The 26,682-nt window shown below is 34.8% G+C and overlaps 1 protein-coding gene across 5 annotated transcripts in view; it reads right to left on the bottom strand.

Moving 5' to 3' along the window:
• Positions 1-26,682, bottom strand: part of LOC116849878 (teneurin-a) — a 585,779-nt gene that overhangs the window by 11,873 nt on the left and 547,224 nt on the right. For 3 of the 5 annotated variants that reach the window (XM_032827500.1, XM_032827497.1, XM_032827501.1), the window contains 6 exons: positions 19,043-19,234; positions 9,973-10,157; positions 6,606-6,757; positions 4,703-5,361; positions 4,351-4,586; positions 2,546-3,657 (listed from right to left, as the gene is read on the bottom strand). In XM_032827500.1, the coding sequence (XP_032683391.1) occupies positions 2,546-3,657; positions 4,351-4,586; positions 4,703-5,361; positions 6,606-6,757; positions 9,973-10,157; positions 19,043-19,234 (2,536 nt within the window). Of the gene's footprint in view, positions 1-2,545; positions 3,658-4,350; positions 4,587-4,702; positions 5,362-6,605; positions 6,758-9,972; positions 10,158-19,042; positions 19,235-25,260; positions 25,288-26,682 lie in introns of all 5 variants that reach the window. The other 2 variants (XM_032827496.1, XM_032827498.1) reach the window with 2 other exon arrangements.

The following is a 26,682-nucleotide window of genomic DNA, read 5'->3' as shown; positions in this document are numbered from 1 at the left end:
GATATGTATTATTATATAGTCTTCTTGAATTCATAAAGTGTACTATTGATATGGAACAATTCTACATGAATACTTCAAAAAGTTCTTAAGGATTCGAATTGTATTGAATGTTACTTCCTGAATCATTCTTATCGTATTCTTCTTTACGAATTCCTAAAAAATTACAACTCAAGAAAGGAGAAAATTTTAAGAATATTTTAAGAATTTATTGTGATATTATCTGGGTAGAAATAAGTCGTTAACTATTGGTAATTCTAGCTTTTTTGCAAGTTTCTGCAGCTTGAAAATATCGAACGTATGTTCACTCTGCTCAGAAAATTTCAAAAAACATTGATATATTTTTACAACTGAATTTAGAAACAATCTAAAATAAAGAAAGAACGGCCCGTAAGTGGCTAATTGCGGATCTTGCGGTATGACTGCTAAATAGAATTATTTACGAGAGCATGTCGTTGTTTGTTGCGTATGTATGTATATGTGATTATACTATGTTCTTCACTTTAGATTATTTCTACGAAGAGACTTTACACATATTCGTATATTTCGTAAATTTAGAAGCTTAAAAATACATGGAAAGTTTGCAGAAAAATTTTTATACAGGATGTCTCATTTTAAACATGTCAGCCGAATATTTCGGAAACTGAGACGGGAGATACAAAAATGTTTCAGACAAAATTTCTAAAGTTTTGAGGAGAAAGAAGGACGTTGATCTTGAATTTTAACTACAGTCATTTGGTAAAGTCATATGGAGATTAACCTTGTTTTTGTTAATGGAAGTGATATTTTTTTGAAGCAGATCTTAAAAAATCGTTCAATTCTGTGTACAAAATCTTTAAGACGTGTATGACCTAAGTTCAATAGTTTAGGAGTTATTTAGCGATGAAAATGTGTAATTTCGCTAATTTTCATCGACAATGATGCGCTTGCGAATTTATATATGTGTATATGCGTGTGCTTGCACATGGATAAGTATAGATATGTGTAAGTTCCTGTTCTTAGCATTGTCCAGGACATGGTGGGAGATTCGTAGCAATCAAGGAACACTACGTGCATGTTTTATTGATCGCGGCGTATCATAACAAGCTAATAATAATTTTTTATTAATAATAGGTAATCATAATTTTTTATTCTGTTGACATATTTCAAAGATGTATATGTTTTTGGAAAGCATTTATTAAAACAAGTTTAGCGATATGTCATTAAAAGAAAAAAGAGTAAAAAAGTAAAAGAGAGTAAAAGAGTGAGTAAGAAAGTAAAAGAGTAAAAAAAAAAGTTATATATTTATAAGTAGCCGCTAGAGTTTCATTATTGTTCAAATTTTGACACCCGATTTTTAACCAATATTGGCTTAGTACAACAATGCGCGTTGTTGATCTTGGATAATATTAAAAGCTCTATAAATAATAAGAATTTAAACACGTCTATATTTATCTATACGCACATGCTTTTGCATAACATATACATAATTCGCGCGTGCTTTATTGTTGATGAAAATTAGCAAAGTTGCATTTTTCATTGCTAAATAACTCTCAAACTATTGAACTTAGGTCATACATGTTTTAAAGATTTTCTACGCAGAATTGATTTATGTTTTAGAATTTATTACAAAAAGTATCACTTTTTATTTAAAAAACCAGGTTGACATCCATATGACCATTGCGAATAATTATAGTTAAGATTCAGAGCATTGTCTTTTTTTCCCTTCAAAATTGTATAAGTTTGAAATATTTTTGTCTGCCAGGCTTAATTTTCGAGATATTTGGTTAATTTGTTTAAAATGGGACACCTTGTATGCGTAGTTATGTTTTCTGCTAATTATGATAATAAACCCCACACATTTATATAAAATTTATATGTTGAACCAACATACAGATTAATATAACTAGTTACTTACCCGTTTCGTTGGTAAATACGCGTAATTAGATATAGTGCAGATATAAGCCTTGGTAGAATGATCACATGCGCATTTTTAATTGCACAATTGAGCATTTCGTCAAGACCTATTGAATCTGTACATAACTATGCATGCTTGCCAGCAAAACGGGTAAGCAACTCGTATAAGCTGTATGTTAGTGCAACATTCTATATCAAACATACTGCAAAGCATTTATTAAAACAAGTAAAATAGTGGTTGGGTTAGTACTTATATTTGATATTTTAGGCTTTCGCGGTGTTCATGCATATTAGATTTGGTTTCCGGGTTTGAGCCGCGTGGATTTTGTTTCATTTCATGAACATTTCAGTCCGTTTCACCTGATGTCATCGGGTCGTTCCTCCCTGATGAAGCGGACTGAAATGTTCGCGAAACAAACGGAACATGGTCGGAATCAAACGTCGGAAATAAAGAAGAATCCACACGGTTCAAACCCGGAAATCAAATCTAATAGTATTTATATTATCTGACATTTTGCCGATCGACTTTTCGTTATTGACAATTTTGGAGTAGACAAAACTTTTGTAGACAAAACTTTAGTAGACAAAACATTTTAGCATTAATAAGAGTTATTTATTATCCATGAAATCAAACAATAAAAATTTTCATTACCCTTGATCGACTGGTGAGTAAGCCGGTCATGCCGTCGTAGCCTAGAGCAATGTCGACCCTGCCATGTTCAGATAGTTTCTCCAGGAATCCGATCGCGGAGATCTTCAATTCGGATTTGTGATCTTGAGTGTTTTCGATGGAACTGACAACACCGCTGTAGTCTCGTAAGAACTGAACCTTATTGCCCGCGCTGTCCGTCACCGTGGACAGTTTGCCGTAGCTTGTGTTTTTGCTGTACAAGAACGAGTAGCGAGTCCTGCCGGACGTCAAGTCCTTCGTGGAGATATGTTGACCGTAACGATTGAACACATAGATCTCATTCGAGGGTGGAAATGGAATGTGGAACTCTCCGCTCTCGTCGTGATTCGGCAGATACGGCTGTAGAGCCAGGATATGAAGACTACCTTGATCGGCCACGTGCAAGACCCCGTCGGGCGAAACCGTCAAGGCGGATATCGCAGTGAACTTAGCGTTCGATGATAAAAGCGTTTCGGTGCTGCTGATGTCGTCTGTGCAGGCGCAGGCGTCCATGTCCTTAGTGCTGGGTGTCGTATTGTTACACTCGCATTGACCGCGTAATCTCTCCTGCTGCTGACCAGCAAAGTGCGACATTTTTCCGGACGAATCGACGACCCTGATGGAGTTCACTCGGTGAGAATCGCGATCGGCTATATACAAATCGCCGGTTGGACTGAAACCGATGGCTAACACTGATCCGAGCACTTCGTCCAACTTCTTCGAATTGATCGTTGTTGACGAATTCAACTTCGGTAGCTCTCCGTTACCGTTACCGTTGCTGTTGCTGTTGGCATTACTGGTGCAATGAAGAGGCGTGCCAGCAACCACGCGCACTTTCAGATCACTGGTGAGCTTCAAGACCAGCCTATCGTCGATGAAATGCAAAGATCCGTCCAGCGGATTTACAGCTAATCCTGTTGGCCATTGTAGTTGAGCTTGGTGTGCCGGAATAGCTCCGACGCAGGGCGCAGGTGACCAATGATTATGATGACCGTGGTGTCCTACGAGCGTATGTATGATACCTCGAGGATCAACCGCGCGAATGTTGGTCCCATCGGCGATATATATTGTTTTGTCGGCGGCAATTGCGATTCCTGTGGATAACGTAACGTTACTCTGCTCTAAATCTTATCAAGGAACGTGGTACACGAAGAAAAATTTTCGGTTCTATCAACATGAAGTTTAGTTGTAATAAATATAAGATACGTCAATGCACATGTGCAGATAGATTAGATTAAATTGAACAAAAGATTTTTCTACCATTTTTCAAACAACCACGTAAAACTTCGCGATATTAATGAAAAAAGATTGGTGAACTAGTATGTGCGATGCTGTGAGACGAGTTCTGTCTCATCAAAAATGGCGAATGAGACGCGACTGTCTCTTAATGAGTCAGAGCGCGCGATGTTGTGAGACGAACTCTGTGAGCGCGATAACTTATCGAAAATGGTTGAAACGCAATTGTTCCTTAACGACACATTGCATTCTTGCTGGATGCGTCTAAAAATAATTAACCACACATTATTCGCATCGTTATTCTGCCTTAAGCTATCAGCCGATAGTCATGTCGTTCGTCAATCTTTTTTCATTAATGTTTCGAAATTTTACATGGTTGTATGAAAAATAATAGAGGAATTTTTTGTTCATTTTTTGATCTAATCTATATGTACATGTGCGTAGCGTGTCAGATATAACACCCTGTATATGAACACACTCATGATCTCGACGTCACTCGAAATTACTTTGACGGAGCGTATATTGCGTATGCGTCAATTTGCAAGGCTTACCTTTAGGATGAGCCAATTTCGCATGGATAGCTGGGCCTTCGTCGCCGCAGTGATCTTCGTCGCCTGGAATACATCTCTCACCGCTTCCAACGACAGATTCGATATTGATGCTAGGGTCTTGGACTTGTTCCAGTGAGAGAGCCTTCAATATTTGATGCTTCTCCGGATCGCTGATGTACAAGTGCCCATCAGTCGGTGAAATGCACAGATAGTACTGATACGCCACTTGAGTCGCGCTACAAGAGATTATTAAAAGATTCAATATAGTACGTGTTTGAGTCACGTGTTCAGAATCATACAAATCCTACGATCAATTTAGCGCAGTTCGCAAAATTAAAAATTTGTAGGATACCTTAAAATCAGAACGGTGTAAACCTTCCCTTCGGGTGTAATCCGACGCACGAGATTAAAGTCTCCCACGTAAATGCTACCGTCAGGTCCACTGGTGAGCGCTACCGGAGTCAGAAGTCTGGCATCTTTCGCGAGGCCGTCGCAATTCTGACACACTAAGCTCCTTTGTAGGCCGGTGCCCATCACCACCTTAACGGTTCGTGGATATTGTTTGAAATGGAGAGTAGAGCCATCGCTTCTCTGCAAAATCCCCTTGTGGAAATTGTAATAGTGATGGATATCGAGTCCCCAACCGCCGATGTCGGAAATATCGACGTCGGATCCTTGCACCGTGACCATCTGTGTCTCCCATATCACTGACGGACAAGTGGAATGCTGATAGCCGATCGAGATCCTCGCCTGCGCCACGCCGTACACCTTTTGCTTGTAAATGTTCCTCTTGTTCCAGGCGAACGTATGCGTCAGGTTCGGATCGGCCTCGTACGTTTTCGTGTGAAGCGTGCCCTCGATCTCCACGTACACGTGTACGTGCGTCAGCGATTTCGGAATGAACGACCCAGTCAGTTGCATTCTCACGGTAGAGAGGTAGCCCGCAGCCTGGCGGCTTTGATACATCAAGTGGAGGTTTGTGCCCGAAATAGCGATGCTTTCCTGCACGATCTGCAAGCGACGTTTAACGTTGAGTTAAAGCATCGCCTTAACGCCATTCTTTTCTTTGCGAAGATGCATGGATTTGTTAACTCGCGTTTCTTTTATACACGGAAAAAGAGATTTGCTGTCACAACTGAAAATTTCGCTGATTTAGTAAGTCTATAGTTGTAGTAATATACAAACAGCTTGCTATACTATAGCAACTAAGTCGCAGAGCTGCATAAGATTTGTGATTGTATCTAGTAAAATTTAATGTTATAACACACACGGCAGATTTGTTAATACAGCAAAAATGATTTTCTACTACACTAGTGGAAAATATTGCGTAATATATGCCACTAATCTTTTTACTGTTCTATCAAGGGAAAATTAGTATATTTTAATGGATTTTATTACAGACAAATCGTTAGTTATTTCAGCAACAGAAGCTAGCTAAAGCAAAATAATCAATGAAATGCTTAGAACATTGATTCTGTAACCATTCTAACAATATAATAAGATATCAATGTAAATATATATATATATATATATATATATATATATATATATATATATATAAAGGTAAATATAACTTATAAATACATTATATCACAAATGCATAAAAAAATTGTTAATATAAATTGTTAATATAAAGAAGACAATTTAATATTTGCATAATATAAAAACATATATCTTATTATGGATATTCGCATTCACAGACTTAATGGGAGTGCACTTTTCCGTAATACTAACAAAAATATTTCTTCATTATCTATAGAATAAATGCATGATTTGTTTGGCAAAATTAATGAGTTTGTTTTGCAAAATTCAACTAGTTTAAAATACGAAACTATTTGTTGCAGTAACTAAGATAATATTAATAAAAATTACTTCGTGAGCAGGTTGACAATTGTTTTCATACATAATTTCTTTGCAATAGTAAATCTGCTTAGCTATAACGTTTATTTTTGTTCCAGCAAGCTATAAATTTACTGAATTCACCAAAATATTTTTTTTATGTTTTTTTTGCTACACGGTATATCATTGTGGTCAAGATTAACGTTAAAATATTTTACTTTCGGTTTATTTTCTATTCCCTTGTAGACATACTTATTAGTTTTACATCGGTATCGGACGCTATTTCCTAGATTTAATCTAGTCGTAACATTTTTATCGTTTTAAGTTAAATTTGCATCTCTTTATTTTTCTGAGAATCGCACGATTTTCGTTTTATACGTATTATACATAAAACCATTTCTAAGAGGGAAATTCACCTGACTTTCAGCGAAGACCAAGCTTTTTCCAAGTAAACCACCGACTTTCTCTGGCATCCATGTGCTGACAATGACGGGCCGCAGTATCTCGTGATCGTGCTCCAAGCACGGGACGTGCTCGCTAAATAGTCCCATCGAAATTCCTGGGAAACCTATTATGTTGTACTCCATAAATAATAAGAAATTTAAAAATGCATAACACTGAAGGACAGAACAAAGATGGCGCACACGCTGAATAGCTCCGGGAACCGACATTTTACGAAGACAAGTGATGATAAGGTAACATATGGGCTACCTCAATTGTGTGTAAGTGTGTGATTGTATAAGATAAAGGCAATAATCACATATTAACCTTTTAGTGAAAATTTTTAAGAAAGCTACGTTTTCACCGAATTTATTTGCCTCTTTTGTTATCCATTTTCTTGTTTGTGACGTTGATAGATAATGCGATATGTGTATATACTGAGGCGTCGCACAGTGGATGGAAACGTTTGAATCAATGGATATTAAGTAAAAAATTAAGTCGCTATTTCTGTATTAAAACTATAAAAAATCTGTTGTAGAATGTTTAAATCGAAGCTTTTTAAGTCAATTATAATATTTCTATTGATATTCTTTTTATTATTATCATTTAAACATCAACATTTTCACAGTTCAGAAATTGATAATAAAACATTATATTAACTGTTAATTTTTATATTAACATTATTCGTGTTTGCTTTGAAATTACTCAATGAAGCTTTTGTCTCTAACTGTAACTGCTTATATTTAATATGATAATCTGATGATACATTGCTGAGATATATTAAATATATATATTTAATATAACATATTTAATTGCTATTTTCTATATCGTATATTGTTTCAAAACTTCACCACATATATCACCCTATATATGCTCATTCTACTGAAACCTATAATCCTAATTTTCTCGAAGTGTACGAGAAATTTGCCATATTTACTACTGCAAGAATGGATATTTTACTTTATACTTAAGATAATATACTTAAGATATCCAACTTTACTTGGACTTTATACTTAAGATAATTAAGTATCGGTCTACAACCTTGTTTTAAGCTTTAAGCCCTAAACAACTGACCAACCATAGTCAATTATTCTCCTTATGTCTCAGGAATAATTGATTGTGATTAGTCAGTTACTTACGACTTAAAGCTTAAAGCGAGGTTGTAGACCGACTCTAACAGAATTTGGTGCTCTTAAATGTTTTTTCGCAAGATACATCTTTTCATATCTTTAGTACACGGAAAAATCAATTCTGTTGGTGCAACCGAATTTTCAGTTGCTTAGGGATCAGACGAAAACTTGGCTGTAGGGACAGAAAAATTCCTTCATGAGGCTTCTGTATAGTCAATTGGCCTCAGTTGCCTCAACCGAGTTCTAATATCGTTGAATGTTCAGACGAATATTTTCGGTTGCGACAACAGAAATATTAGTTTTCACAACAGAGATATCGCTTCTGATCACCTTATTTTCAGTTGGTTCTTATTTGGTTGCACCAACTGAAATTTTTTTTGCATCTGTAGTAATTTATTGAGCGTCCATTCGCTATCACTATTAATTGAGATTTATTTTAAACAACATACTTGATAAAAATTATTATATTTAGATAAAAATAAAAAGCTATGATGAAAATTGTTTTATTTTTTTACATGTCATCAAGTTATTTTTGAAGGAAGGAAAGGAAAGTAGGGTTAGGATGTTGTGTATAGTTTAAGAAAATATTTTTTCTTATTTTCGTAACCATCGCGAATGTCATATCTTATTTTTTTATTGAGTTGTTGACATATATTTGTTTCAAATAAAAATATCAAGTTGGTTTGAATGTTTCTTCTCATCACATATAGGAGATATCTCTATTTTTGTGAATCTCTATTTTTTGACATATCCTGAATAAAATCGAATAAATAAAGTTAAGTTTTAAAGTTATGTAAATCAGTGTGTAAAAAAGGACTGATTTTTGCCTAAAAAGATGTAAATAAACAAAATTATGTTTTTTTATAGATTTTAATCTTCTGAATATGAGCTATTAAAAAGTTTGTAATGTTTCGGGAACATCTTGAAAATGGAACAAGAACATGATATATAGAAATTCTGTTGAGGTACGGAGCTATTATAAAACTCAGAGTTTTGCGGGGTAGAGGATTTGGGAAAAGGAGAGGTTTTGTGTATATGTAAAGAAAGAAGAACAACTGTATAGGAACGGATTTGGATTTGGATAGATTATATGAAGTCAAATTAAAAAGGGATTACCACAAAAATACAATTCAGACGGAAGGCGTGTTCGTATTTAGAGAGTGGGAATAAAGAGGGTTATATATCTATGTATTTGTGGGAAAGAGGGTTGTATATGTTAAAGGAGGGAGAGGTTAAATTAAGTTACGTTTAATTAGGTCGGATTAGTAGAGCTTCTTCAGGCTTTTAATTTAAATTTTTTAACATTGCTGCACAACAAAAAAAACTAAACTCATTTAATTTTTCATTAGCTAAAATATCGACTGTTTTACAATGTTACTCAACAAAACGACTAATACTGCAATTCTAGATAAAATCGTAAAACTCGTAACGTGTTTTTGTAAGATTCGTAAAAACTTATGAGTAGGTCTGCAATTCTATACGGACCGTATGTCATATGATAACTCATAAATATCTACGATTTTTTTTGTTTTTTTTTTCGTAAACTACGACTGTATGATTTTACGATTTATTCGTATATTTGCTTAAAATTACAGCATAAATTTAACTTCTCATTAGATATAAACTGTTAATCTTATTAAACACGCATGGGATTTTTATCTCTGCTGTGACACACACACATACACACAAATCCATACATACGTGACACGCAAAATCCGTGCAACTTTGTGATATTTACTTCGCAAAATTCGTGCAACTTGTGATATTTGCTTAGAATTACAGCATAAATTTAACTTTTTATTAGATATAAACTGTTATTAAACACGCATGGGGTTTTTATCTCTGCTGTGACACACACACATACACACACACACACAAATCCATACATACATGATACGCAAAATTTGTACAACTTTATGATATTTACTTCGCAAAATCCGTGCAACTTTGTGATATATATTGTTTAATATCAATACAGATGGTAGCAGCGTGCTTAGAACAACTGCTGTTAAAAATCGTTGTTTAATACAATATTGCATTAATGTAACGATTATTTAAATTGATAAAGCATACACTTCATGATTATGCATAATTATTTCACTTTAACTATTGTATTTCGTCTTTACAAGTGTGGTGTCTGCTCTTTCCTATATTTCGATCCACTGTGCGTCGCAAGGACGAAAAGAAAGCCGTAATACATATTGATGCTTACCCATTGCCGGAGTCGGTGGCTGGTTAGATTTATACAATTCGCCTTCCTTGCTGAGGGTCATCACAACGGGTGGTAGGACGACGATCTGATTCCACGGTACGAAGACGGTCCTCGTAAGAGGTATGAAGGGGCTGCGCTGGAATTGAAGCGTCACGGCACCTCCGCCATTGACCAGGACGTCGAACCTGATCAAAGTACGTAAATGCATTTCGAACTCCATTGACGCTGGCATTACGTAGAATCTGACAGAAGTTGATCAAGGTAGTGTGCGCGTGCTATATTCGCGAATGAATATCTAGTGAATCCTTAGAGTTGGAAGATGCCTCAAGAGTTTTCTTATCGCATCTGATTAGCTTGTTAGGTACAGCTTGTCCTTCCGATTACTATTATTATAGTTTCGGAAAATGAAATTGCAATATTCTTTGTATAGATTATTCTTTGTATATATAAATTCAGTTTTGTTGGAGCAGACAAGAAATGTGTTCAGTTATCATGATAAAAAATAAAAATCACAATAATAAATAATCACAAAAAATAACACGCGTTATTTTTTGTGATTTATTAGCAAAGTTTTGTATTTTATTTTTCTTTTTTGCATTGTATTTATACCTTGTATTTTATTTCTCTTGTTTTTTCGCTATTAAATATTATATTAATTAAAAGTAAAATCGTGTTGGATTTACGGTGTGATATCTAACATATATTTGCGTATAAAGTTGAACAAAACAACACTTGTTTTTAAAATATTAATATAACTGCGTAACTCTCTTGTAGAATTATTATATAATTACGCGTCTTACTTTCCGATTTTGAACAATAGGCAGAGTAAATTTTCATATGTACATGTCTCATAGATTTTTCCTCTCAATCCGTTTGTTATTTAAGTTTGCACTCAGGTACACGAATTTGAAAATACACTACATGATTGAATAAAGTAATATTCTTCCTCATATAAAATTATTGACGCTTTTGAAAGTTTTAACCGCGAAACCAAAAGTGCGAAACATGATTTTAACAGGATTTACAGTATAATTGTACGATACTTATTGTATTAAAAATGCAGTTAGGTTTATACATACACCACTGCGCTGCTACTGTAAATAATGTAAAATGATCTTTACCATATGATAACAACTTTTAGTGTATTTTATTTTTATAAAAATTATGGTTTCTTACAGTAACATATATAACATATAATAATTTCGTTGAGTATTGTTTATTTAATATATTTTGTTTATTTAATATATGTTGCATATTAAGAAATTATTCGAAATAAAAGTTCAAAACAATATAAAAAAGAGTTACTAGAGTGATACTAATGCAATTGCGATAACGTCATAATCAAATATACACGGGAAAAAATTTAGTTGAATTAATCAGAATTCAGAATATATCAACCCGACTGTTTGGTGAAATATGAACGGATTATATTTTTTATTAAGGTAACTAGACAAATTTGGTTACAATCATTTGATTAAAGTAATGAGACAAAAAAGTTTAGTTAACTAAACTAAAAAACATTATATTAATATTTCTTACTAAAAGTTTTATTACTTTTTTAATTGAAAGTTATTTTTTAAGGTATTAGTGTATGATTATTTTGCTTAAAATTTGATTGATTTGATATTATATTGTATTTGAAAAATTTGTCTTTTATCCTGATGGAATTCGAAACCCAGGACTTCTGGATTGTGAGTCGTTAATTTATGTACTGCATCATTTCACCAATTGTGTAATAGATCCATTATATATTGTCTACCTGTTTTGTAATCAGCGTTGAATACCGAATTATGTGATTATAATGACGTCAAATAACCAACCAATGATCGTCATATATAAGTTTTTTAAATGATATTATATTAATGTCATTATATCATGTGTCTTTATGATGTGATATTTTGGTCTTGTACCATGTTGTATCATTTTTTCTTTTAGTTTACGTTAATATAAAAATCTAAAAGAGTATATTTTCCATTTAATAGTTATGAGATATGTGTAACACTTCATATAGTATAATGTCCAGGATCGGGACATAAGACGTCTTACGTTTCGATTTTTAATATATGTCTAATATTATGTTGTCTGGGATATGTTATGAAAACGTCATTTAATGTCTTTAAAAATGTCAATGAATGTCAATGAATGTCAATGAAATGTCAAAATTTAATGTTAAAATGATATGTGTGTGTGTGTTGTGTGTGTCTAGAAATCATATAAATCTAGAAATAATAAACTGTATAACTCGTATGCGCGCTTATTGATTTCTATTTTGTATTATATTATGATAATTTTTATTAAAATACATACTTTTTATAAAAATTATGACTTCTCACAGTAAGATATATTAATTTTATTGAGTATTGTTATTTATCATATTTTCGTGTTGCATATGAAAGTATTTCGTATAAAAGTTTAAAACTATATAAAAAAGAATTACTTGAATGATGCTCTGATGTAATAGTTGCGACAACGTTATAGTTAAAAATCATATATACAGTGTTTATAACGGTTCGCATGACTTTTTAGACACTTTTGACGGTTTAAGGAAAAGGTTGCAAAGTGAATTTTTAACTACTTCGTGCAGGCTACAACTTGCAATAACAAAAGTAAAAAAATTATTTTTTATAAAGAAATCATGATCACATTGAATTTTTTAAATGGTACTATGCACTTTTTTTACATAATATTGTAGAGGACTTTAAGATAAATTCAACACATTATCACAAATATCACTTTTGTTAATATTTAATATGAAATATGCAACATTATTTTAAATAGTAATACTCATAAACAAAGTGTGGATCTCACTTCTATCTTCAGGATACTTTTGGAAATCGTATTATAAGTACACATAGATCCACTTCGTTCTCCAGACTTATTTCCGATGGATTTTTTCTTATGGAGATATTTGAAAGCTTTTGTGTATCAAAACTAATTAATAATGTTCAACAAAATCCTTGAGAAAAGATAACATAAGTATACAAAGGTCGCCTTTTTTTGATGAGGTCATTCCTTATGTTTTTCTATGCGCTGAGTTCAAATTCAGCCGCAGAATTTGCATATCACGCAAAATTTTGCAAAATTTTGAGATATTTTAACATCAAAGCAAAAAAATAACATTTTTTTAAGGTTTTTGAGTTGAAATGATAATGAAATAAAGCGAGATATGTTAATTCTACTAACAGGATCGTATTCAGCATAAAAAAATCTATCGGAAACTATATATTTTTTCCTGGAGAAGAAAAATATTTTTTATCTTCAGAAACAAATAACTTAACCTAATGTGGTCACGTTTTCGGCAGTTGTAAATACATCAGATATTTTAAGCGTACTGGATCGATTTTCGTAAAATATGATATCTTTTAACTTTTTGGGTTGCTTATTAAATTTGAAGTCGAAAATTAGTGAGTAAAGTGAGCAATTTCTACGACAATAGGAATGGGATACACAGAGGAAAATAAAATAAAGATTATAGATGCTATCAATTAGGTCCGCCATATTAGATTTGAATATTTCTAATTTTCTACTCCAGATTCGCAATCAGCAGTACTAAAAATCTTGGGATACCACAGTTTACGAGAATCGATCTAGCGCGCTTAAAAGGTTTGATGTATTTATATCTGTTGAAAACGTGATATTAGGTAAAGTTATTTGTTTCTGTAGATAAAAAATAGTTTTCCTCTCCAAAAAAATACATAGTTTTCGGTAGTTTTTTTCATGCTGAGTATGATCTCGTTGATAGAATTTATGTATTTCGCTTTATTTCATCGTTATTTTAACTCTAAAACCTCAAAAGGCGTTTGGCGTTTTCTGCGTTTTCAGGTTAGAATATCTCAAAATCTTGACATGATATGAAAATTCTGTGGTCGGATTTAAATTTAGTGTATCAAAAAGTATCAGGAAACGACTCTTTATTTAAAAAAGGATTCAAGATCCCTCAATATTGTAGGCCTGTGTAATTATAGCTTATGCAAATTTATATTCAAGTAGTATAATAGTTGCTATGCACAGTAATTTATTAAAAAAGCAGAATTTTATATTGTAAAAGGAGACAAACAATTTGAACATTTGCTCATAAGTTAGAGTTTTTCTATGGTTTTACTGTTGTTGTTAATAAAAGTGATATTTGTGATAGTGCATTAAATTAAAGTCCTTTACAATATTATGTAAAAAAGTACATAGTGCCATTTAAAAAATTCAAGGTAAACTTGATTTATTTACGAAAAGAAATTTTTTTTACCTTTTGTTATCGCAAGTTGTAGTCTGCACGTTGAAAATTCACCTTCTCTTTAAACCGTCGAAAGTGTCTAAAAAATCGTGCGGACCGTTACGTTGAACATCCCGTATATTAAACTGCATAATTCATGTGCGTGCTTATTTATATCTTCTTTTGTGTCTCTGAGGACATTAGTTGCAAGTAAACGCGGTTTCGGCCGTTATATCAGTAATGGGATTGAATCGGCAAAATCCCCAAAAGTTTCATATAAGCAAATTCGGTCGATGCGCGAACATCTCCCATGATGCATTCACGATGCACCGACGCAGTCACGAACTGAGCGTACGTAGGTTTACGTGGAGTAATTAGTAAGCTTTCGACATCATTAGTTCGGGCTTTGATGTGGTCTAGTATCCCAACTCCTCCGCTTTCCTGTTTCTAAATTATTCTCGCCAGGATTACTGTATACCCTGTCTGATGTAGTCGCGCATTCCCACATCACCCGCCTTCCCCTTTCATTATAATGCAGGCTTGATTCTATCGTACTTGGCTGTCCAGCTCGGTCGTACATGTCGCGCTCATCATGTGCGAATGCTAATACGACGCACGCGTGTTGTTGTTTGCCGTGTGCGCGATATAACGGTAAACCGATGTAAACTGCAACTTCTTCCGCGGGTCTTCTTGTCGCCCAGCAAATCCCGCGATATGAAAACGCGTCCACAACGACGATATCACCAATATTACGCGATGCACAGGAATATAATTAGCGATCGGTAGGTATTAAGGTACGCGCTTGAATATTTTCAGGACAATAGTAACGCATGTGCAATGAGCGTATCTGGATTATTTGTCATTTACGGACGCGGTATCTGTCATTTACGGGCACGCGTTACGAATGTCCGCCATAATCGTGTAAATCCCTCTTTCTAAATAATATTATACCACAGTAACAACTGCATCGGCTTAAAATGTGAACTGCATAATTGCCTCTACGTGTGTAATGATGAATTATTATCCGTATTACTACTATCTCTACATTAATATAATTACTTCTACTTCAGAAAGATATTTAAGCTTCCAAAAAGTTTTTTCACTTTTGCACTGAATCCCGACTATAAATTTTCTTCAAATATGCTTGATATTGTACAAAGGTCTAACTGAGTAAATATAAAGTAAATCTTAAATATGGTATATAATATGGATAAAAATATGATGACAATTAAATAAGGAAGATTTTTATAAATTTATGGTGATTAAGTTCATCGTAGAGATCCCCATTAAGGTCCTAATGTATCAATTTAGCGTATTATTTTATACGTGGAATATTGGATGGGAGAATTTTTTCACGGAAACATATGATAAAGAGAAAATATCACACCTTAAATAATGAAATTTCAAATTTTTTGAAATTATTAAACAGAGATATAATTTTTTATTTCTCACATAAAATATTTTTTTTCTCTGCACAGAGAAAAAGATTTCTTTAAATTTAGTATTCTTACTTAACTTTAATTTGTTTAGCTAAAATAATGACATATTTCAATACAAAATGTTACTTTTTCTAATAGAGAAAATTTAAAAAAAACCTAATTTACGGAGAAAACAATATTATCTGATAAAAAAGATACAATTGTTTAAAATAGTAAATTGTTTAAAATAGTAAATAGTAAATTGTCAAGTTTTTCAAATATCCAAGTTTTCAAGTATTTTTCTTTTAAATTTAGTAATTTAATTTCGTTGACTTGAATTTCCTTGAATTTATTAGAAACCAATTTGTTGTTTAGATTATCTATTAATGTTTCGATTAGATTATCTACTAATGTATGATTAAAAATCCACAACCAATTATGAAATCAGTGATTCGCTAATACATATAATGTCAATTATATATCGAAAGTTATTGCGTTGTTTGCAATGTTTGTCAGTAAATATGTCACTATAATATTTAAAAAACTATAAGAATATTTTATATAAAATTCAATTAGAAAAATACTGTCAGAGTCATTGAAATGGATATTTGCCGTTTGATTTTCGAAGTTAAATAACTAGCGGTTGCGTCTAGGAGATGGAACATGACCATTGCAGAGCCGTTACTCGGAATCGAATCACGGAAGGATACGAATGTATGAAGCGTAACAATCGTTACCAGTATTTTTTCTCTTTTTTTTTCACCAAACATTAACTTTTTTGGTCCCTTCATTCAGTGATTACATTTTTTTGTTTAAATTCAACAAAATATATTAAATCTGAAAAAACATTTTTTCCTGTATATATGATGATTTGACTAGAATTTGACGAGGTAAGATCTTGATTATCACGCAATATTACATAACTTCTCAGGACCCGATAATGTTACTTTATGTGGATCTGATAACCAACTGAAGTCAACTTAATGATAACTATAGAATAAATTATTAGTCGGGATATTATAATTTGACACTATATGATGGCGAAACTTCGTTTTTTATCATCAAACAGTCATCGAAAGCTCACGATTTCAGTATCAACAGGTACCTTGAATTTTATTAATTAATGAAGGTAATAATGTTTCAGCTCACTTCAAGCCAAAATTATATAATAGATTTTAAAATTACGTCTATATGAATTCTTTACATATTATTTACGCGATATATGCATAATGTTTTGTTTTAGGTAAATAAAGTATTATGTAGGATATCATAAATTATATTAAAATATACGCACAAAAAGTAATTAAATTATAAGATAATTACCGTATCGGTTTTAGGTATTAATGATAAATATAATATTTAAAAAGGATAACAAATTGCATGAAATTTTTATTTTATTGTGTAACAGATTGGTAAATTTAATTTTCTGTAGGTAAGAATATAGGAAAGAAAGAACCAGAGAATTCTATAAACTTCAATGTGTTTAGGAAACAACGTTTATAAATTTGTATCAGAAAACGTTAAGTAAAAATACAACCTTTCCTTAATTACTTTTTGAGCAAATCATACGTTCTTTAAACATCGTTAAGTCATAAGTTCTTTAAACGACACCTAAAGAACGTATGACTTTTTCTAAAAATTGACAGGGTGTCTGACACAGAGTCAACGCACGTGTATAGATAGATTAGGTAAAATTGAACAAAAAAATTCCTCTACTATTTTTCCAACAACTACGTAAAATTTTGAGTTATTAATTAAAGAAGATTTGTCATGGTCATATGCCATACGGTAGATGAGCTGTGATGATAAGAGAGAGACATCTGCTGCTATATATGTTTGTATACATTAGATCAAATTGAACAAAAAAGTCCTCTACTCTATTTTGGAAATAACTACGTAGATTTTTAGTTATTAATTAAAAAAAACTTATGCATAATTACGCACAACAACGTACCAAATTTCTTTATTGCAAAATGGTAGAGGACGTTTTTGTTCAGTTTGATCTGATCTACAAACACACGACGTGAGGTGTCGTTATCACAACTCATTGGTCTTATTGCGTATATGCATTCGTCAATCTTCTTTAATTAATAACTCAAAATTTTATATTGTCATTATGTCGTCAAGTGGTAGACGAATTTTGTATTCAATTTACATGTAATCTACATGTACATGCGTGTTGGTGTGTCGCGCCAGATACCCTGTAGATTACTCATTATTTATATAGATAACATCCCGTACATAATTTATGTTTTGTCTACACATAGATGTAGAATATTATAATTTACGTGTATAAGTATTCAAATCTCTGTTTAAAACTCTAGTAGCATCTTGAATAAAGGAGCAATGAACTCTGTTATATCTCATTTTCTTATTATTAATTTAAGATGCATGGCAATTGATAAGAATTAAGGGAACGCCATACTGAAAAACTACTGATAAAACACTGATTTTTTTGTACAAAGTTTACGTTATATGACGTTTACGAAAGCTTACGTTGCACACAATTACAAATGCTTTTACACAATGAAAATACATACAATAATGAATTAAAATATTGCTCAATATGCGACCAAAACGAAAAAAATTTCAAAATTGACATCTCGAGCTATCATTTGGTGTGAATATATACTTGATGCAAAAGTCCTGCAATTTATATGTACCGCACATGTGTTTGTTTTGTTAATGAAAATTTCAAGAAACATTTCTGTATCTTTACAATTGAATGTAGAAACTTAAAAGTATATGAAAAGTTTATAGAAAGATTTCTAGATATATGTAATTATATTTTCTGTTGGCGCACACACACACATGGTAAAACAAAACAGCACATATTCATATAAGATTTATATATACACGGAGAAAAATAATTTTGCTCTTTTAGCAAAATCGTCGTTGCTATTGTATATTCATACTGACAGCAAAAAAATTTAGTTGACCTAATTTATTTTACAAATTATTCGTTATCAAAGCATAAGTAGTTTCGTTGCCAGAATAAACAAAATTTGTTGAGTGTATTTGTTCTAAGAATCACGTTAATTTACTATCGATGCAAAATAATGTATCCTTAGTAAATTTATTTGCTATCGGAGCAAAACTGCAACTTATATAAATCCATCATGGTTCTTATAACAAAATAATTTGTAGATTCAGCAAATTATATCCAACAAATAGTGATTAGTACTCTTAGCAAATATTTTTGCTGTCCATATAATAACGAAAAGATTTTGCTAGACCAGTAGAAAATTTGCTGGGCCAGCAAATTATTTTTCTTCGTGTACAAGAAATATGAAAAAGATAGTGATCGTGTTAGTGACGATCACGTTATTTTTATAACAATAATATCTTTATAATATACATTTTTTGAGTTCACCATCTACCATCCGACATTCCTTTAAGTGCGCTGCTTAGTCGAATAAAATATGAATGAATTGTTAATCCTTACCATCCGTCGGCTCTGGTCAAGGTGAATCCAAAGCGCGAATCTCTGTCCACGGACACCCGGATGCCTACTATTCCGAGTCCTTGTTCGGTAACAACTTGGCCTCGCATCACCGCAACTCGACTGTTACAAATTATAGATATATCGCAGTCCACTGAAGCGGGATCGTTTCGTCGACCCATTAATCTGCTGATGCTGATTTAAAACGAAATATTTTCACAATTACAATTTTCGACGTTCGGAATATAATCTTGACCAACGCAAGCGCGCGCGCCCTAAAACGAAATTTCGCGTGCAGTTACGGAAAAAAGAAAAAAGAATAATGGATTTCGGTAACATTGTATTTCGGAAACCGTATCTTAACACGTTCGCTACCACACACAAAAAAATATACATTGCATTTAAGTAAATGTTACTTGTTTTAAGTATTTGAGCAGTTTATATTTTTACATATCTGCAAATCTATCGTGAATTCGTCACCAACGTTAAATTAACTCAAAATACATTCTGAGTTCTAGTCAGTTGGTTTCAGTAAAAAATAATAAAGTAAAAGAACAGAAATTCGACTTGCTTACTAAATAAAGTTGAATCAATCTTTTCTAGATAAAATTTTATAATATTCTTGTGAAGGGAGTAAATTCTTTTTTTGAGTATATGATTTTTTATTTTTATTATTATTATCATATTTTCGTGAAATTTTTGGTATTTTGGTATATATTGGTAAAGCCCATGCGCTGTAAAACCTGGAAGATCTTATCATGTCCTTGAGTATATGATAATGAAGTTTTTTAAAATTTACGATAAGTATACTTTAAGGCAATTATCGGAAAAATATTTTTTGTGGAAGATAGCCATTGTTTGAAAAAAGAAAAATAAATTGAGTGATCACTTTTTTACCAGTAAAATGATATTTTTGCGGGCAGAATTTATTTGGTTTCTCTATAGATTAATCTCGTGCTGTTTTTCTACGTAATTTTGCAAGAAGGACTTAGTTAACGTGGACGTAGAGAAACAATTTTTGCCGTCATACATAAGTGTCGCTGGTAGCGAATGTGTTAAATTAATACACATGATCTGTTAATTTCGATCGTTGATATTCTATTATTAACTTACAGCAAACTTCTATTTAAACCTCTTACTTTTACATTTAGCTACTAGCTAGGAATATTTAATTTTTAATTGCAATTTAATTGCGATAGATAGACTCTCTTGAGTCAACACTTATGCGTTTGCGTAGTTGCTACGTTTCTTTCTCAATCTCGTAATTTTTTATACACCGTCTCGAAACGAAGGAACAATTCGAAATCCATATGTCAAATCGACTGATAATTCAATTTCCTACGATCTCGTCGCGATTAACGGGGCATCGTTAATATCCACTTAATGCCCGTCTAATTAACGGATAATACGATCATACTTCTCGGCCGATGTACGACCGAGTGTCTTTACGTGGACTGAGGCGCGGGCGCGGGCGTGGACGCGGACGCGGACGCGAGCAATCGATTTCGCCTGTTAAATCAGCTTCCGCGGTCAACGGTTCAATGCGATCCAATATTCTCACTTCGCTGCCAATACAATCCGCAACTCCATTCGGCCGACATTCGACGGCCGCGTTGCCACGTACAAGGGAAGCTAATGCCTCTGGCTGAATCGAGGAGCGATACAAATTGATTTTACAAATAGAACAATGCCGCGTAGGCGAAGGGTGACGGAACGAGGGCGGGAGCGGCGAGGGCAGCGAAACACGCGCAGTGCGTCGACGATGCATTGTGCTCGCGAAAATCAGCATTTGATAGTGGCGATGGCAGCGAGGCGGGAACATTCTTCTCGGCACTGACTTTCAGGATTTTCAGAGACCATAAAAAAAAAAGAAAAGAGAAAATGTGGAGAAGAGACATAATCGTCACGTGGCAGATGGACGAGGACAGGTATAGCGGGAGGGGAAGGGGGTTGATTCGTATGGAGCTGGAGGAATTTTATCTCGTGAGAATAAAAGACATGCAGTCGTGTTATATAGATACGTAGTAGGCGTGTGAGATATATAATATGTAATATAATAACAGGCGTAATATATGAACTCTGAAGGGGCGGGGATAGCTGGATACTTGTGGCGAGAGAGAAAGAGAGAGAGAGAGAATCGGAACGTTTGAAGCTGAATATTTTAAGCGATTATGTGTAGTGCTGAATATAACGAGATCGATATACATTTTAAGCGATTTGTGTAGTGCTGAGTATAATGAGATCGATGTACATACGTAATATATATATATATATATATATATATATATATATTATACATACATATATATATGTATATATATATATATATATAATGTATATAGAATATGCGCGACACGTCGAATATATATGTACGTATGTAGCTTTTCACACCGCGTTTTAGGTTCGGTCAGGCACTAATATGAGGCGGCGCGTGTAACGCACGATAATTCGCGCGATGTAACAAACTATATACCCGCCCGAGAAAAAAACGATTACATACAGTTACACATGAATTTTGTCTCTGTATGATCGTAATCATGCGTAATTATATGTGTCCACGAGGAAAGAAATGCTGCAAATACAATTGTAACAATTGTTTTTGTTTATCGCAGTCCGCGATGTCAACGTTTAACTGAATAAAACTATTTTTTCTTTCTCTTCCACTTAACAGCACTTCTTTTTCATGTGGATAATTATAATTATATATGATTATATTTGTGACTAGAGACAAACTTTATGTATGGATGTTATATGTATAATTATATATAATTTTTTATATAATATATAATTATATATAGTATATAATTTATATAATATATAATTTTATATAGTATATAAATATATATACGTTCCTTTTCGCTCGGGCGTTTATGCATTGGATATGTAAGTGTGTACATATATATGTGTATGTGTATATATGTGTATGTGTGTATGTATAACATATATATACATATATGTTTATCGGTCTCTAAGGGATTGCGTATGGAGGCATATTCGTTCTTGGAGGATTGCGCGTCTTAACGCTGCGAATGACATCGATGATCGCATCACACGTTGAACACAGACGGCCATCGACAATTCCCGGTTGTCGTGATTATCGAGTTCGTAAGATTTCATGGCCGTGCCATACTTGTGGATCGAAATTGGAAAACTTGAATTTGATTTTTGTCGTTGAATGAAAGTTTGCCGAGTAAGACCACGTTTTTATTGATTTTACATGAAAAATTGGGTGACTGTTAAAGCACAATATCGATATCTTCGTTCATATTGATAACAGATCAATCTTTTTGGTTATTTATATAACTGAAAATCAATAAGAATTCTATTTATATTTACATGCGTTATTGTAAGTTTTCAAAATGTTTAGATGTTTTTGAAATATTTAGATGTTTGTAAAATAAGAATGGCTTTATTCGATTTTGAACGGACTAGTGGTATAAGTCAGCAATAATCAGACATAACGATAGGCCTCAAATTTTTTATGTATAATCATTTTGACACAATACAAAATTGTATGTTCTCGTTTTCAAAAAGTTGTACAACTTACTGGAACGAAGTAGCTGAGTATCGCACGAGGGGCACTTCAATTTGCAAAACTAAGAGATTTGCGTTATTGTTTCGCCCGACAACGTTTCATCCAACGTGTTTACGTTAGGCGTAAAGTAAATACACAATTTTCATCGATCATCTCGAGAAGTAATATCACACTTTTTGCGTTTCACTTTCACGTAAGCGAAGAATCGAAAAGTAAAAAGTCACGATTCGTATAAAATCGTGATTCTCTTCGCCATCGATTTCGATCGCTGACCATGCCGCTGTTCCGAGTGACGTGAGGATCAAACATTGCCGGAAACGAAAGAGGAGGGTGGAGACAGGGCGGGCGCTGATCCTCCAAGTGCGAGCACAGCAAGGTGGCAGGCACAGTTGTCACTACTGTACGTCCAAACCCATAGTGAATGGTAAACAGAAACAGAAAAATGGATGATCCTCGAATGCACCGAGATCTCTAAAGGCAGTCATCGTCAACCTATATGCAGATAACGGCAAACAAAAGAAGAGAACGTACACGCGTACACCTAACGACGTCGAAATTATTAATCCGGCTTTGCGTTACTTCTTCTTCTTTCTTTTTTCTTTCTTTTCTTACCGAATTTATGAGCGAATGTTCGTCGACGATATCACTCTCTCTCTTTCTCTCTGTCTCTTTCTTTGTCCTCTCATGAATCTTTTTCTCAATTTATTTGTCTATTCTCTTTCTCCCTTCGCCACCTTTTCTATCGTTCTTCGCGCGAGCGCCGGGAGTTGCTTTCAGAAAAGCATCAAGACGTACGACGAATCGCAAATTTTTCAGTGACAATGATCTAACGCACAAGAATAAACGTTTTCTCGTCTTTAATGCATGTATTCCGCGCCAGAAAGAAGCGTCGTTACTAGTAGAATGGGGATATCGTGGTAGAGAGAGAGATGGATGTGGTAGAACGGGGATCGGTAGGGTTACGGGTTGCATGGTCCGATCATGTCGGTGGGTTTTCGATTTCATCGGATATCGGATAAAGACAGACACAGGGCGTTGGTGTCGGGTCATTGGCACATTTTAGACGGGTGATAACAGACGCAGACAAAGGACAAGGGGAGGGACGGTCCTTCGGGGTCCTTCTTCTTGAACTGTACGGTACCGATTAGCGATACTTGCCGATCCGTCGATAGAACCGAAAGCGCACACACGTACACCTGTTGAGTTTATTATATTTCGTGTCCGTATCATATATATATATATATATATACACACACTCACACACACACATATAGACATATATACACATATATACATATATATGTATATGTGTGTATATATACATATGTGTGTGTATACATATATATATATATATATGTGTGAGACAGAAAGGAACGGTAAGAAAAAAGAACGCAATAGTCGTTCACGTAAGAGGCGCACAATAAGGTCAGCGTTCGTGTAAAATGCTAGGACGTTCACTATAAGACAAGTTCGACAGGATGATACATAAAATGCAAGCCTGGCAAACACAGATAACACATAGACAATTCGTATGGTTGACTTTAAACGTACACGTGAAGAATTCACGCCCATGGACAGAGGCCCGGATGATGCGTACAAGCGTGTGTGTTAATACTCATATAAGCGACGAGACCAAGGTCGACCGGGGCTCCGTGTGTCGTGAGAGAAACGGTCAACGATACGCGAAATCCGCGGGATCGAATCGCGGTTATCTCTGAAGCGTTCGTTCTCTTGCATGATTAAATCCCGCCCCGAATCCGTTTCTGACGTAGATTTCATATAAACGAGCGGAGAAGCACCTAAAAGGATTTTCAAAGAGTGGATTATTGAATATCCGCTATAAATTCGATATCGATGTTAGGAGGACTGTTTCTCGTGCGTGTTTTTCCTCCTCTCCCGCTCCTCTCCCCACCCCCACCCTTCCCCTCCGAAGTCCATGGCGTTTTTATTTTCGAAACAGACATTCGGCTGTATTTTTGTAAAAAAAAAAATATGAACGGATGTTCGACGAAAGAGAGAGAGAGAGAGAGAAATCCGCGCCTAGTTGGCTATCTCGAGCAGGGCATAAACCGCGTATAAACCGTTGCGCAACAGCCGACAGTCAACGGTTCATCCGCTGTACGTATCAACGCGAGCATGGCCATGGGCCGCGAAAGTGAATAAAGACAAGATAGGTCAGACAAGTAGATAGAGAGGCTGAGAGAATGGACGCAATATATAGAGCGGGGAAGGGAGGGGGGATATCATATGAGAGAGATGAGAGACAAATAAGCGAAGTGTGATCAAACACTGGCGAAACGCAAATAGTCGTATAAATGAGAAATGATAACACAGGCTGTTACATGGACGGCGTATAGACAGGGGAAGACAGAGAGAAAGAACGAAACGTATATGTACTAGGAAAGTAATGACAGTAGGCAGGCTAAAGGTTTGATATATAGATACATATGTGTTACATATATTAATGGGTCATACGAAAGACATGTTAGATGAATGTACGAGCGAAACGAGCAATAGATGATACTTTGTTCTTTTCTTATTACTTTGTTTCTTTTTTCTTTCTTTCTTTCTTTCTTTACTCTTATACATTTTTTTGCTTGCTTGCTTGCTTGCTTGCTTGCTTGCTTGCTTGCTTGCTTTCTTTTTGGATAATGAACGATTAGCGAGAGCTTGAGCTGCAACTTACCGCGGTGTAAAGGAACTCCAGAACGTACTACGTGTGGGAAAAACCAACGAGAAGAAAGGGCGTTACCACGGTCACAGAACCCGCGTTTACGGGCAAAAAAACGGATACGCGTGCGCAGCATTGCGCGAGCAATCATCTCTCGCAATTGCTCCGAATGGCTTTCTTTCTTCTTTTTCTCTCTACTTCCGCGTCACCGATCGCGTGCACCAGCAGTAGGCGCGTGTCAACTATCCGTCGATCTCGGCGCGATCAGGACCGGACACGGCGGCCGGCTCCGTGTCCTGGCCTCCGACTCTGTCCCAGTACCGGCTGGACCGGTACGGGGACCACGAGTGCTCCTCGCAATGTTCCGCACGCCATTACAGAAACAATAGACGTAGACACACACTAATCAAGCGTACCCATCATACACGCGATCCTTCCAGTCACGCAACATGAACGCAGCCACTCTCGGACTCATTCAACATAGAGTGGTATACAGTGTGACAGACACAAGTTGGAAACTACGCAACGTACACACATATGTATAATGATATATAGGGCTCGGAAACACGACGGCTGAATAACCGGCCGTAATATGTTAATACGCGGCATCGTTTCGGCGACGGCCAGGCTGACCTGTCCTTGGCGCAGGCACCCTGACGGAGCGACCGACGGAAACTCTTATCGGTTCGGTCTAACCAGGGTCGGAAGGATCGCCCGGACTGACAATGAGAGGAGATTCCATCGGCATCAATCTGGGTTCCAGGACGAGGAACGATTCTCGAATATTGATTACTCTGTCTGAGCAAGCTCAATGCCAGTCTGAATTCTTGATTCATCACTGAGTACTTATACCTGCGAGCATCCCCCTCTCTCTCTCTCTCTCTCTTTCTCTCTCTTTTTCTTTGTCTCTCTCAGTCTTTCTGTCTTTTTCGGTCTTTCTGTCTTTCTCTGTCTCTTTTTCTCTCCTCTCTTCCTCTGTCTCTTTTTGTCTCTCTGTCTTTCTCTGTCTCTGTCCCTCTGTCTTTCTGTCTCTTACTGTCTCCGTCTTTCTGTCTGTCTTTTCTCTCTCTCTTCCTCTCTCTCTCTCTCTCTCTCTCTCTCTCTCTCTCTCTCTCTCTCTCTCGCTCGCTCGCTCTCTCGTTCAGAACGAATCTACTCGAGCTCAAACTCAACAATCAAGTTAATGCACGAATTCCCTTTCCGTCTCTGTCTTTCTCCCAGAAGGGATATAGGTATATTAATAGCGGGAAGATGATGCCGAAATAACCGTCTGTGAAATTCATGAATTTCGACAAAATGAGGATGAGAATAACACACAGATGACATATGAGAATGATTTTCACCTAGATCAGCAAGTTTTAACGTATACACGAAATCAGAAACTGCATCATTGAGAGCTGCTAACGCAGAGTGGGTATTTTATATATATATATATAT

The sequence above is a fragment of the Odontomachus brunneus genome, unplaced genomic scaffold, assembly GCF_010583005.1.
Source record: "Odontomachus brunneus isolate Ranch 3 - 2012 unplaced genomic scaffold, Obru_v1 Obru_scaffold_127, whole genome shotgun sequence".
Lineage (NCBI taxonomy): Eukaryota > Metazoa > Arthropoda > Insecta > Hymenoptera > Formicidae > Odontomachus > Odontomachus brunneus.
This window is presented reverse-complemented; position numbering and strand designations above follow the sequence as displayed.